General features: G+C 33.4%; 1 protein-coding gene across 5 annotated transcripts in view; it reads left to right on the top strand.

Annotated features, from left to right (window-relative positions):
* The window catches only part of LOC150095598 (small glutamine-rich tetratricopeptide repeat-containing protein alpha-like), a 279,209-nt gene that overhangs the window by 153,928 nt on the left and 110,004 nt on the right, over nucleotides 1–15,277 (top strand). For 3 of the 5 annotated variants that reach the window (XM_090410599.1, XM_090410600.1, XM_090410604.1), the window contains exon 8: nucleotides 4,808–4,894. The exons of the other annotated variants lie outside the window; for them this stretch is intronic. In XM_090410599.1, the coding sequence (XP_090266725.1) occupies nucleotides 4,808–4,894 (87 nt within the window). The remainder of the gene's footprint in view (nucleotides 1–4,807; nucleotides 4,895–15,277) is intronic. 5 annotated transcript variants of the gene reach the window in all.

A 15,277-nucleotide genomic window follows, 5' to 3' on the forward strand; every position in this document is an offset into this window, starting at 1 on the left:
ACATTATTATTAAACCTCCAGGGAGTTAAGGACTCATCAAAGAACTCTGTACATCGCCCACACTAGCTGTCATACCTCCTCTTGAACTCATTAACACTGGATGCACTCACTACTTGAATGTGCAAACTGTTCCACTCTTTCACAGTTCTGTGAGAGAAAAATCAAGCCCCTTTCTTAGTCCCTTTCTTAACTGCACACAAACTTTAACTTTTACCAATGCCCCCTTGTTCTCTTCCAGCTTTCCATCTATCTATATGTTCACTGGGCATCCACAGCTTGCCATATAATGAAAAATTTTATCAACTGATATTCTAACTTATCTCAAAAGTTTATAGATTCTATCATATCACCCATCTTTCTCCTGTCTACCAGTGTCTGCAGTCCACATACTATCAATCTATCATTGTAATCTATATTCCATAATCCTAATATCTTCTTTATGACTTTTATTTGCAGCCTTTCAACAGCTTCTTTATCCTCTTTGAACCCAGAGACCAAATTTGCACAGAGTAGTACAGGTGTAGTCATATCAAGGTATTAAGATATATAAAGAACTTCATATCTTCTTATGTCAGTGTTCTTTTCAACATTGCAATTATCCTCTGAGTTGCATTTGCAATTTTTATTATGTGACATTTGAACTTCAACATACTGTCTGCCATAACTCCAAGATCTCTAACCTCATCAGTTACTCCAAGCATAATCCCACCATAATGTGCCACTGGATATCTCATCATGCCAAAGTGCATAAAGTTCTACCTACTAACATTGAATTGATAGCTGTTATCATTTGCCCACATTTCCAGCCTATACAACAAATCACCCTATAAATGATGTATATCAGTTAGCATCTCTACTTTCTCTCCCAATCTTTGCATCATCATCATCAACAAACAATTGAAGATCTCCTCTCGGGCCCTTTCCAGTATCACTGATATATAGATGAAACAACAATGGTCCAAGGAGTAATCCCTGGAGCACACCACTTTCTGGTACCTGTCTGCCATCCTGCCACTTATCCAAGCCAATAGTTTACATGCTAATCCCATGTTCTCCAGTTTATGCAACAACATTTCATGTGGTATCCTATGAGATGTCTTAGTAAAGTCCAACAGTATTATATTATATCTATTCTCTTTATCTAACTCAGTTGTAAATTTATTGAAAAATATGACCAAATTGTTCAGACATGACTTCTAATAATAAACCCACCTTTAATAAACTACACTTTGCAAAGAACTTTGCTGTTCTTTGCAAAGTGTAGCTTCTTTGTCCACCCATTTCTGTATGCAAGTTCTTACTAACTTTTCTGAAATCTTCATAATCACTGTAGAGATACTGATAGGTTGATAGTTAGACACATCAGTTTTCACACCCCTTGTATAATGGGATTATCATACATTCTTTCCATTTCTGTACTGAGACTCAAATTATATAATTCAGTTGAACATTCATTTAGCACATGTGCTGATTTTGATAGATCTGATTTTGAGAGCCAGGTTTCACTAATGCCAACAATTTTAAGCCACAGCATATTCACCAAATCAACAAACTTTACTCCTTTTTTTTTTCTAGTGCCCCTTGCTTTTTCTTATACTTAAATCTGTTGGTAGGTAAGCTTCAACAGTATCATGTTAATCCAATAAAAACTGAAGCCATATTTGATAAACAGACTTTTCACACCTTATAATTAATTCAAATTTTACCATGCATGCAGGTTTCTTTACATGGCAAGAAAAATCTACAGACTAATGGCACTGCTATGGATTCCCATGCCCTTTACCTTTGACATGGAACTTCGAAAGCAAAATACTTATCACTGCTACATACAAGCCCTCAGTACAGTTACACTTTGTTGATAACGTGTTTGCCATTTGGCACATGGACAAGATACTTTGGATTCTTTTGGTAACTACCTAAACAGGCAATAGCCAAAAAGTCACTTCATAGTAGAAAAAGAATCAGTAACTGTTTGCCTTTTCTGACAGATTAGTCACATCTTTTGAATGGTTCACTATCTTTTTCCATTTATAGAAAGCGAACACGCACAGGAAGATAAAGAACATAAAAATCACATCATCATCCAGCCCAACAGTGTGGTATTCTAAAAACACTTACGCACGCAGAGCTAGGGCTGTTCTAATGATATAGCTCTTTCTATCGAACTTAGCATCTTTGCCATACTTTCCTGTCCATTGGCTACAGCTTCTAAAAAACAGATAAAATGCTACATAGCCTTCTTACTTCTCTCCTCAAACACACAAGAACAAAACACCACTATTCCTATTCCCTATGTCCAAGCTACATCTGAAAAGATAGCCAATATACTAATAAAATGTAACCTTTGCACCACATTCAAACCACATGTTAAATACATTCACTGCCATTATTATGGCAAGTTATGCTTTGTACACCCCTTCATGCAAGATTAGATGGATGATAACAAATCTGCCATGTAGAAGTCATTACAAATCAGAAAGATTATTTTTAGAGTCATCCATGGCTATGAACCATTCTCCTAACCTTGAACAACGATGGTTGCATTCCCTAAAATTTGGTAGGCTGTTATCCTAAATCACCTCTTACAGAGCTGTACTACTTCTTTTCTACAATATGAGAGGGTGCCAAATTAGGACTTTAGATATTTTGTTTGTTACAATTTGAATTGTTTCACTTATTCATTTTTGCATGTTTACTTTAACATGTCATGTGCTCTAAAGATGCTGGTTTGAAAACCAGCAAAATGTAAGCCAGTTACTAAACTTTTTTTATTATTATTATTTTTAATAATAATAAAAAAAATTAAAAAAAAAAATATATATATATATAAAAAACATGGTTACAATTTTTTTTTTTCTAAACATCTAACCGCTTTGCAGGTTCTTAGTTTTAACTGACTCACTCCAACATATCTTGTTTGAAGCATTTATCTCCTTGGATCAATCATTCTTAAAATGTTTAGTATTCTTTGAACAGTTCACTGTAAAAAAAGTTGATAGAGAGTAATGTTATGTGGGTTGGGAGGGGGGGGGGGTAAACATAACAGATGTTAAATAAAAGAGCTGTTTTAAAGGTGTGGGGGGGGTTGAATAATGTACTATTCACGATATTTAAAAAAGTTTGTGTTAAAAGATATTGCTGTTGCCTCAACCCAAACCTCAAGTATTATGCTTAACATCTAACTGCTTTGCAGCTTCTTAGTTTTTACTGAGTCACTCTAACATATCTTTTTTGAAGCATTTATCTACTTGGATCATACTTAAAATGTTTAGTATTCTTTGAACAGTTCACTGTAGAAAAGTTGATAGAGAGTAATGTTATGTGGGTTGGGGGGGTAGTGGTAAGCATAACAGATTTTAAATAAAAGAGCTGTGTGTGTGTGGGGGGGGTTGAATAATGTACTATTCACGATATTTTAAGACATTTGTGTTAAGAGATATTGCAGTTGCCTCATCCCAGACCTCAAGTATTATGCTAAATGCAATAAAACATTATTGTATTTAAAGCAATTTTCATGAAATATTAATATTAAGATAGTACATTTAATAAGATTAATTTTTTAATTGTAACATTTTAACATGTTGCAGTTAACAAAATAGCAATAGCAATTCTGACAGGCTACATTAAATACATATTTCACTTGTTACAAGTAATGTCTGAAAGTTTTAAAACGATGGGTACAGAACTTCTACTTATAAGATACTGAAGTAATTTGTTGTTAGCGAAGCTATATAATCATGCCTTCTTTAGCACGTTATTTACCAAATTATTACTTTGGAATTATGTAACTTTCCTTCACAATACTGCATTAAACAAACTGCCAAACTCCCAGTCCATAAGCAGAACGTCATATCCAGTATAAATGAAATAGTACAAGAGTTGGAAATACCCATCATAATGCTTTCTATTGAAGTCATTCCAGCAAAACAAGAATCTAGCTCAATACACATTAAATACCTACCTGTAATAAACTCAGTGATATTGGACATGTTAAACGTGAATTACTGTCTATTATATTATATAAAACAAACTATTTCTGAAAGCACCACTTGTTAACATTAACTGTGTACAGACATAAACAAACATACATAAACAAAGACTGTTTCTTTTCAAAACTACTTTCCAAAATAATTCCTTATCATTCAGCTGCAAAAGAGCTTACACCTGCTTTCATTGCATCTCTCATCTTACCATAAAGGGAAAGGGGGAGGCCTCAGTAGAACTAGAACTTTATTATTTCAGGTCTGTCTTCATTCATTCTATAAAATAATATCTAGTAAGCCACTATCTAATGGAATCTTAAACCACCAAGCACAAATTAGAAAGTTAAGCCCTTTGACTGTCATTTTGACTATCATGTAATAACTAGTAAACAAAATGTTAAAACAGATTACCCTGATTATATGGCTTGTTTAATAGTATAGCACTGCTTCTCAGAATAAGTTGGTCCTCCTTGGACATTATTCAAATCATTATACTGTAGTAAATTATAAATAGTGCTACCTTATTATATGAAAAAGGTTTAAATAATTTATAAGATTCTTGTTTAAAAATTAAATTTAATTTATTAAAATAAGTTAAATAATGATATTTTTAAATTATGAAATATTCAGCATATTTTTTTCATATATTAGGTTAAAATATATATTCATTAAAGAAATTTATGCTAAAAAAAACTTGTTGAAACAAAAAAAAAAAAAATAAATAAAAACTCATTTATATTCCCAAGTTATAATGTTGATATCAGTGTTGATATCAGCTGAATATATTTTGAAAATAGTTTCTTAAAAAATTTATTATTCATTAGGGATCTGGAGTGGGAGCTGCAGGAAGAAATTTTAGTAATGCTATGGATTTTTCAACACTACTGAGCAACCCTACACTTGTAAATATGGTAGGTCATTCTTTTTATCTTATCTGGGATCTTCTGTTGTTTAAAGTCTAGAATCAATCTGGTTTACTCTTTTCTAGTATCCTTCTGATTTATCCATTTCCTACAGCTAACAGTCTGTTCTCTAATAAAATCACTAATCATATCAAGATTCTTTCAGTCACCTACTAAAACTAGATGGCTTACTCCTGTTAAGTTATCTCACTGGTGTGTGAAAAATTCTTTGGTTTAAGATAGCTTTGTACAAAATAAAGTTGAGATGCATGTTAATCCTGAGTTCATTGACATTATAAGTCTGCCCTGCAGCACTCATTTTTCCTCATTCCACTGTAACTTGTATCTACTTAATAATCGAGATATTATTTTACATATTTATAATATGGTTTGCTGTATTCAAGTGCTGAACTAGGGGGAATTAAAAATTTAAATCTAGCACACTATCATGAGAAATGTGTGATCACTGCATGTCAGATTATCATTAGAACTTGATGTTGTGCTTTGGTAAAATAGCATAGAATCGATATAGAATCAACCAAATAAGTGCCAACAATTCATGAATTGTTGAGAATTTCTGAGAATTCATGATTAGATTGCCAGAAGATTTTCATACATGAATTCATTATTCAGCAGCCATGTTGATAAAACCAATTGCTTAATCAAATGACAGATTAGAATATAGGATTATGCATAAGTAGAATCAAAAGGAAGAGACAGAACTATTTTCAGTACATGTAGTAAATAAACAGAATGGAATGAGTTGGGACTCAGCTATGATATTATTTCCGAAGAAGCTGTTTATATATATATATATATATATATATTAATAAAAAGGGAAAAAAAAATTCTGAACCAAAATGGTAGCCTTGTTCTTAGTTCAATCCAGCACTCACAGTAAGCTTTGTGCTGCTATCTGCAGCACTTGTTGCAGATAGTTGCACAAAGTTTGCCACTATCTGCAGCAGTTAAACCTATTTATCTATATCATGCAAGCTAACAAAAGCTAATGGTTATAATAGCAGCTAATAATCTTTGTACATATATGGTATTATTTAATGTTGTCATATTAGAAATTAGTCTTATAAATTATGTTATTTCCATTACTTGTGGTGTCTGTAATATTTTGCTGAAGATGCTGGCTAGTAACTTCGTGCAAAATTGATGAGCATTTATATATAAGTGTAAATCTTTTTTTTTTCCACAGTAACAAGTGTAGGGTTTGCATTTGGCTCCATGTTGTTTTTGCCTTGCTGTACTTCAGGTTAATAGTAGTGACACTGCTTTATGCTCCTCGGTATCACTTATGCATTACTTCTCAGTCGCCTACATCTTTTTGATCTAGAGAGATTTTAATTGATAATAAATTGTGATAACCATTTGTCCAAATTCACTGTTAAGTAAGTAATGAACTACAGAAATGTATTGGTCTAAACTCAATGAAGATATATAGCACCTCTTTTTGCTATTGGAAAAACAAAGAGACACTGTGGGAAAAGCCATAATTTGATTCTCATCACATTGAGAGTCAGGATATGTCGTGATATAAAAGGTGAATTTTTCTATATGAAGCAGAAAGAATCATGAAAAATATGGAAGCCTGATTGTTGAGGAAAGTGATATTCTGGTGTTCCTGACAGTAAAAAGACATGCTGTCTTTTTATGAAATAATATGAAATAGCATAAAACAGCCTAGTTGACTGAGGGGATTACCATACTTTCCAACCAACAGGCTATAGATTTTTATATGATAGTAAAAATGCATTGGACATGTTTATGAATGTATTTATTTAGATAAAGGATGAAATTCATCTTCTTGCTTATTGGAGGCCTGAAGTGGCTTGAAAAAGTTCCATACTTGAGCTCTAGAGCAGGGTTTCTGGATTATGTAAAAATTAAATTTTAAAAAAAAGTAAATTAAAAAAATTACAAAATTTCTTAGCCCACCTATAATACTAATGTTTTTTGAAGCACAATTCACAACCCAAATCTGAACAAAAACAATTGCCTAAAACTTCCTCAGTATTGAGAAGTTATACTGATTAATACTCACGATATATGTGTTCCTTAATTTGTAATTAATTTTTTGTTTATATTTAAGAATAATTTATTAACTGAATTATTTTATTGTAATTTATTTTGAATATCTATTAATGCTGGAGCTATTCTCCAGCAGCTGATAGTGCACATAACATCATGTGCTTTTAATTGAATTTTTGTTCCCTTTTTTGTGTTTTCTTATAATTGTATTGATAATGGCTATGAAACTTAGCCAAAAATTTTAGAAATAAAGACATTTAAATTAAACATAAGTGATTCCGATAACAGAAAGATTACCAAAAAAAAAAAAAGTTTTAAATTACAAACCATTAGGAAAAATAAAACCAGGATCCTCTAAACAATTCAATGATGACTTCTAAGGCCAGAAAAGACCACTCTGGACCTAAATCGTTGAAAAGCATGATGATGATAATGTATTATAAATTATCAACTTTTCATTAGTGTGAGCCACATTAAAAAAAAAAGACTAAAAAAATACACACTAGAATATAACAAAATTAACTTGTTAAAAACTTTTGAATTGATTAAATTCATTTTTATGTTCACTTATTCTGGAAGTTTCATAGTATGATGAATTGAACTTTTGGGTTCTATTAAGAGAATGTTTTTAAAAGATCTGATTTACTTTCTTGAGGTTGGAACCTCTATTAAACTTCTATTAGAAGTTTAATAGAGACATTAGACACGGTGTTATTTTTAAATAACGACTTCACATATGTAAGAGTAAACTAAATATAATTTATTACTCCCATATATTTTGCTCAATATGTCATGAACTGCTCTTAGGGAGAAGGCAGAAAAACTGGTAACAACAATTCAATTCTGAATACAAGAATGGATCATCCAGCATGTGTATAATATCATTTGTCTCAGTCGCAGCTGTACAGTTGGAGGAAACACTATTAGAGTTCAGAGATGTGGGAATAAATGTATAATTAATTAAATTTAAAACAATTATAAATAATTAATATCAATCACTTCCCAAAACTTAGAGATAGGTATACAGTTTGTTGGATTAAGATATTTTAATTCTGAAAATCATCCCGACTTTGAATTCTTATCCCTAGAACCTGATTCCCTGTTACCCCAACAGTAGCCTTTGTTAGTGATTTTAATGTCCACAACTCCAATTGGCTCCTTTTTTTCACTTTCACTGAAAATGAAAAAAAAAAAAGAAACCAGTTGCTGGGACCAAGCTGGAAGTAAAGCAGAAATATTTGCTGTTAGCAAATTGTTCACCTACCATTTAGAATACCCATTAATCCAATCCACTCACCCAACAACGGATCTTTTCTTAACCAGTTCTGCTTCTAGGTACACTATTGATATCGCTACTCTTGGTAACTCAAAAAATAATCTCATATGAGTTTCATCTCTAGTGGAATGCCTTCCCCTCCAGATCCAGATGCTTGTTGCATCCAAATTATTCTTCCTGAACAAGGCCTTCACTCCTCACCCTGTTCATAATTCCCACCCAATATAGAATGGTGGTGTAGGACTTTACACAATCAAAAAATAGACGATTAAATTTAAACCTACTGTATTAGCATCTTAGTACAGTTCCAGCGAACTGCGTATGGTTGCGATTGTATGAGAAGCAAGGCCTGAACCTTCAGATTCCAAAAATCTTATATAATCTTGATGTTCTTCGATTTTAATAGTAGCGAAGATGACGTGAACAGAGTATTTGATAAACACCAAGCAAGGATAAAGGTGATAATGTATCTTTGATAGGCGTTAAGAAAGATGACTACTTCAATGCTGGTTTGAAGGTGGTTTACAAATTATATCTACGAAGGGTCCTTTCAGGTAGGGTGTGTTGATCCTTTTAACATTAGATTGCATTTCGGAGAGGAATGATAATTATCAAATATTTTCTGTATTATCAAGGTCTCACTATTTCCATTAAGTAATAAAGTGAGTTTTATTTTATTTAATTCTTCTAACAGAAGAACAACTTGTGTGTGTTTGATGTACAAGGCTTTTGATAATACTTATTTTTTGTGAAGGATGATGATGTGAAGATGCATGGATGTTTACAGGATGACAAGGCTGTATTCCTCTAAACAGAAAATTCATTATTACCAGCGGAGTTACGATGCATTAAAAATAGTGAACTTGATGCGAGTATATAAGTAGTTAACTCCTTATAGCCTCTGTATGTTACCGATCTTCTGAGATATTTGTTATTAATCTAATCTTTTGCTTACCCATAGTAATAATTTGGGTGGCTAAGGATTACATAATCCAGGAATCTTACTCAGAGGGAGCATACGTAGTATATTTCAAACCACTTTGAGCCTGGAATATGTAGGTTGGTGATCTCACACTAGGCAAAATATTCTATAAAAGATATGCACAAACATCTATATCATAGTGGGATTCAAACCTAAGGCCTGTAGGTGGAAATGTAGAGATACTATTTCTCAGCCATTCAGACAGTGCAGGTTTTATTTTTTGTACTTGTGCTGGTAATAAAGGTTAGAAGAGTAGGAGGGACATGGAAATTATGAACTTTGGGGTAAAATATAGAGGACCTCAAGAAATTATGCAAAATCGTGCTCATCATAAAAAAAAATGTACTGACCAAGATCCTCCCCCCCCCCTGCCCCATTTTTTGTAATAATGTGTCTCAGTAAGTTAGTAAGAGGTTCATAAAGTGATTAGCAGTGCTGTATTGTTGTTTGGAGAATATTTTCATCGTGTGAGAATTTCCAAAAAGGTGAAGTCAATGAATAATAAGTATAGGAAGAACAGTGAAAACGACATTGAATTTTTTGGAATATATAATTTGTTACATTAATTTTTGTTACTAGAATGGTCCTGCATATTACACATATTCTTCTGTGTTTTTCTAAAGTTAAGAAAAAATTTTGTTTAGTAAGTAATTTTTATTAAATAGAAAAATATTCTGTAATAAAAATAACTAACACTGGGTTTATTGGTCGTAAAGATTTGATACTAACTAGTTACGTACTAGTTTTGCGACGTAAACTAGTGGCTTCATCTGGGTTTGTATGTTCATCCAAACTCGGATGAAGCCACTCGTTTACATAACTAGTAGTATCAAATCTTTACGGCCAATAAATCCAGTGTTAGTTATTTTTATTACATAAATTTTGTGGTCGAAAATAACATACTTATCAAAAAAATATACTATTTTGTCACTGTTGCAGCTACTCATCTCTGGCGAGTAGGCAAGCATATTTGTTGAGCCCCAATAATGTATATCAGAAGAACACACATGCCTTTGAGACTTTGCAAAGGGATGCATATATTCTTTGTATGCAGCAAAGTCTAAAAGGTGTCTGTTACAAAGATGTTTTAAATATACACAAACTATTATTAAATATTTCAATAGAAACTGAAATATTTAATAATAGTTTAAAAAGTTAGATATTTTGGACCAAATCATGCAGTCCATCTAAAAGTGTAGTTTGGAAGGTTGAGGTGGACATCAAGTGTTATTCTTTTAGGAATGACTGTCAGGAGATTCCTGTATTTTTGTTGTACACATAATTGATATTTATATTGACACCACAGATGTTGAAGTGCATATGAGCGAGTTTATTGAATGGGTTTTTTTGTTACATTTTTTAATGACTTTTTTTCCCTTTTGATATTGTTTACCAAGAAAGTTTATATGATGTGCAATGTTTAAGATGACCTGCATGGTTGAGTGTTGGGTAAGATATAATTAAAGAGTTATGGGTGCTTGAATAGCAAAATGAAAGCCCATAAACATGCTTTGCAAACATTTGCACAGCAAAAGAGAGAGAGCATCCAGTTCCCTGTACACTACGTGGTCTTGACTTCCTGGCAGTATCCAGATTATTGCTATATAATTGGGAAACTCCCATCCTCAGATTCAACCCAATCCAGTGGCTGATCTGCAAAACCCTTTTCTGTTGTACCCTCAAGTGCAGGAATATTGGAAATTAATAAATTCGAAACAAATAAGAACAAATATTTTCCCCTCAAGTTCTCTTTAGTGCCCTTGAGACTGTTACCCAGATATGAAAAAGACAGGATAGAAATTAATAATTTTTTTTATTTACTTTTTGAATATTTATTAATCTTTCTGTTAAGTCTTCTAAACGATCAGTTGTAAGTTAGACTCTGAATAAAAAATTTGCTCGTGTTCTTTTCTTGTGTTTTTGCTCTGTGAAATGATACTACAAAAGCGAGGAAAAATCTGGCCTGGGTCAGATTTTTCCTCACTTTAGTAGTGATAAAGCAGAATGGAAATTAAGGCCTTCAGATATGTTTTGTTAAATAAATGCTTGCTTTAACAACAAAAGTACGGTATACAGAACATCTGAAGTGTGTGTGTGTGTGTGTGTGTGTGTGTGTGTGTGTGTGTGTGTGTGTGTGTGTGTGTGTGTGTGTGTTTACTTTCTGTAGAGTATGACAACTGCACTGGATAGTTAGCTGATTGTTAAGTATTCTTCCTTGTTTGAATTAGTTTGCTGCAATGCTTGCACTAAAGATGGACTTTATGATATTTTGGTATCTTATGTGTGTTATTATTGAATGATAATATTATATTATTGAATATTTTGGTATCTTATGTGTGTGTGTGTGTTTATAATACCGCTTGGCACTGTCTCCATATACATTACCCACATCTTAGGTGACTTGCAGAGTAGTTGACAATGAAGTTATCACTGCTGCTCCTCCGAATGTATTGAAGTTTCCTTGAATGTGGGCACATTTTTGGCTTTAAGAAATTTTCCAATTTAGAGGATATCATTCACATGTGTAAACATCGTAGAAAGACAGTAGATGAACATGTATAAAGAAGCATTTAGATGCTATAAATATTACTGTGATAATTAAACATGATTTTAGTCATATCATTTATCTAATAAACATGGTGCAAAGATTGCCTGTTGATTAAAAAAAATATCATTAATTTAGCATATTTCATTTCAGTGTTCTTTAGCTAGGTGACTAACAAAAATTTACTAAAAGCTGTCTATTATCAACCTCAAGAAATATTACAAGTCAGGAATCAGGTTTCATCTTCAACTTTTCAGTTGAAGGTGAGAAAAGTTTCCAGGAGGAAACTTTTCTCACCTTCAACTGAAAAGGCCTTTACTGAATAATAATTTTATGTAAAATTATTACCCAGTTATTCTGTTATATGTTCCACATATAACAGAATAATCTGCTGCTTGGTAGTAAGAGGGGCTTAATCACATCAGGTAATTAGCAAGTTATATTAGTGTTGATAATTTAGAATCCTCTAACTTCACAGTATCTTCCAAACATGTTCCCTTTGGTTAGTATGCTTTGCTGCATATGTAATAGAGCATCCTAATCTTAAGAACTGCTGAAAGATAATGCTACTGTTATTTTAGATTCAAATGATTATATAAGGGGTGCTTAAGGGTCAAAGCTGTATAACTGAGAGGAGACCTCCACACAGCTTTTAAAGGAATGCGGAGAACCGACCAGGGCTTCTGACCTAATGTCCAATCCTCACCTTCTCATGGTGCACCATGTTGGGTATCTACCTGGATACTGAACGAACGAGGATGGGCTGGCAGTTTGGGATTTAGCCGACCAAATTGTATTCTTATTGGCTTAAACCAATATAGAAAATGATGGTACAACATGACAAAATTTCATGCTGGCTGGGGCGTCACCCGGTTAAACAAGGCCCCCGTTGTTTTCGCCTGTGAACCAGGGCAAACAGCGAAAAGTCAGCTACTGGAATAAATCTGAAAGCACACCCCAACTCAAAATCACCAGAGTTTAAGATCGGTACTATCAACATAAGAAGCCTGAATGGCAAAGAAATGGAGATAGCTGAGGAATTAGATAAGTACCAGATCGACATAATAGGGGTGACTGAAACAAAAAAGACAAAAACTGGTGAGATCTTTTTGAGCAATAAATACAAAATGTTATACTCAAGAAATCACAATCAAGGAAAAGAAGGAGTAGCCATAGTATTCAACACAAAATACGAGGCTAATCTTGAAATGGCAGGCAGTCTCAAGTAGAGCGATGTGGGCAAATATCAGAATGGGGAATTGGATAACGAGACTCACTTGTGCCTATGGTCCCACAGAAGGTTCTATAGTTCGCTTACCGATTTGTGGTCCCTCAACACTTCTGCGCATGTCAGAAAAAGGAGAATCCATTCCGATAATAGGGTAATCAGTCTGTCTTCTAGGATGTAATAATAAAGAAACTGAGTTTGTTTATTATTACAGGTCAGAAAATTTAGCTTTTCTTTTACAAACATTGCTGTTTTTAAAGTATAACATTTTTGCTTGTATAACAGTTGGAAAAATGTACGTAGAGTGTTAATACGTGCAAATACTGCGTTCTACATAAAACAATGTCACTTCGTTCCATGATAAGTTTCCTTTTATTCTGGGACTTTTTAAAACAAAATCTGATTTCATGAAGTATTTTCCTTAAAGTTTCTCTTTTCCAAGGAAAATTAATTTTTTTATTTAAGCACAGGAATCAATTTCGGAACAGTTGGCACTCTTTTCTTGGCCACGTAAAATTCGTGAATAGCTCTTCTTATAACTTCTACATCAAAATCATTCAAAGCTACGGTTTCGATGGTTTTCTTTCTTTGGCGCTTTTTTTTAGGAGATTTAAATTTTGGCTTACCTTCACCTTTTGATTCCCTACGAATTCTTTTAACAGTCGACCACGATACGCCCGCACTTGCACGTTTTATGACTTGAGAAAGGGGAACAAGAAGACGGCCTTCTGATGATTCTTTTTCGCAGAATGTTAGCACTTTATTCAATATTCTTTTGCAAGAGCTACTGAAATGTGTAACAATAAAACTTGTTGACTGTACTGGATCCATCATACAAATTAATAATAAAAAAATAATGCAAAAAGAGAATAACAAAAATCAAGCTATTACAGCAACAGACAAGAAAACACATGATTTCGCATGTTGGCGAAATTCGTACATCCTTCATTTCTTTCTCCCCTTCAGCATGAATTGACTATTCTTGGCACCAAGCCAAGAAGGGATCTAGAAATGGTGGGCGAACTATACTAAGGTAGAAGTGGAGGAATTTTTTGAGGCTTTAGAAAAAGCAACTGACACAGTGAAAAAGGAAAAGTTGGTCCTTGTTAGGGATCTAAATAGCAGAGTAGGAAATGAGTGTGAGATATACAAAAATATTTTGGGAAAATTTGGAGAAAAGAGCAAAGCTAATAATAATGGCAAATACCTGTTGGATTTCTGCTGAGGACATGGACTGGGTTAATATTAACACCATGTTCCAACATAAAAATGTGCACAAATTCACATGGAGAGAAGAGGCAAGGAATAGGAAAAGTCTCATTGACTATGTTATTGTTGATAGTGATGTTTTCTCCCTGGTGCAGGACACTAGAGTGTACAGAGGATTTGGAATTGGAAGTGATCACTATTTAGTCTTCAGTAGGATAAAATTGAATTTCGTATTGAAAAGAATAACACGTAAGAAAGTTTTAAAGCGAATAAAAGTTGAGCAACTCTCAGTTGTGAACTTTAGACTAAAATACACAAAGATTATTGAAAAAAAAAAAAAATGAAAGAGTTTCAGAACAGGAACCAAACCTTGGAGATTCAGTGGCAAGCCTTGAAGAAAACACTGATTGATTCAGTCAGAGAGGCATATTGGTGAGGTTGTCTGCAAGGATAGAAAAACAGAACTCCATGGTGGACACAGGAAGTTAAAGAGGCAGTGAAGGAAAAGAAGAAAGCATATCATAAGTTCCTGGCAAATAAGTTAGCTTGTGCTCTTAGAGAATACAGAGACAAATGTTAGAAAGTGAAACACTGTGTAAAACTAGCTAAACAAAAGTCATGGGAGGACTTTGGCAAGAAAATAGAAAATAAATATCAAGACGGTGGTAAGATATTCCAGAGGTTGTTGAAGAAGCTTAGGAATGGAGAAAAGAGTGTTGTAAAAGGAGTTAGAGATGATAAAGGTGACATGAAAACGGGAGAGAAAGATATCCTTAAAGTATGGAGTAATTACTTTGAAAATTTGCTAAATTGAAACAAGCAGTGATAGCACAGTGGTAAAAAACACTCAACAGGCATCCAGTCAGGAAAACATATCCATGCTTGAAGTAGAAAAAGCCATCAAAGGCTTGAAATGTGGAAAGGCAGCAGGAGTAGATGATATTCGACCAGAACTGCTGAAGTATGTTGGTATAAAAGTCTTACAGTGGCTGCACTGCATAGTTCAGAAGGCCTGGACAGAGGGACAAATTCCTGATGATAGGAGTAGAGCTCTAATAGTACCCATATATGAAAAGGGAATAAAACTGAATGTGAGAATTACAAAGTATTTC

The sequence above is a fragment of the Typopeltis vanoorti genome, chromosome 20 (assembly GCF_054136105.1).
Source record: "Typopeltis vanoorti isolate ZY-2024b chromosome 20, IOZ_Tvanoo_1.0, whole genome shotgun sequence".
NCBI lineage: Eukaryota > Metazoa > Arthropoda > Arachnida > Uropygi > Thelyphonidae > Typopeltis > Typopeltis vanoorti.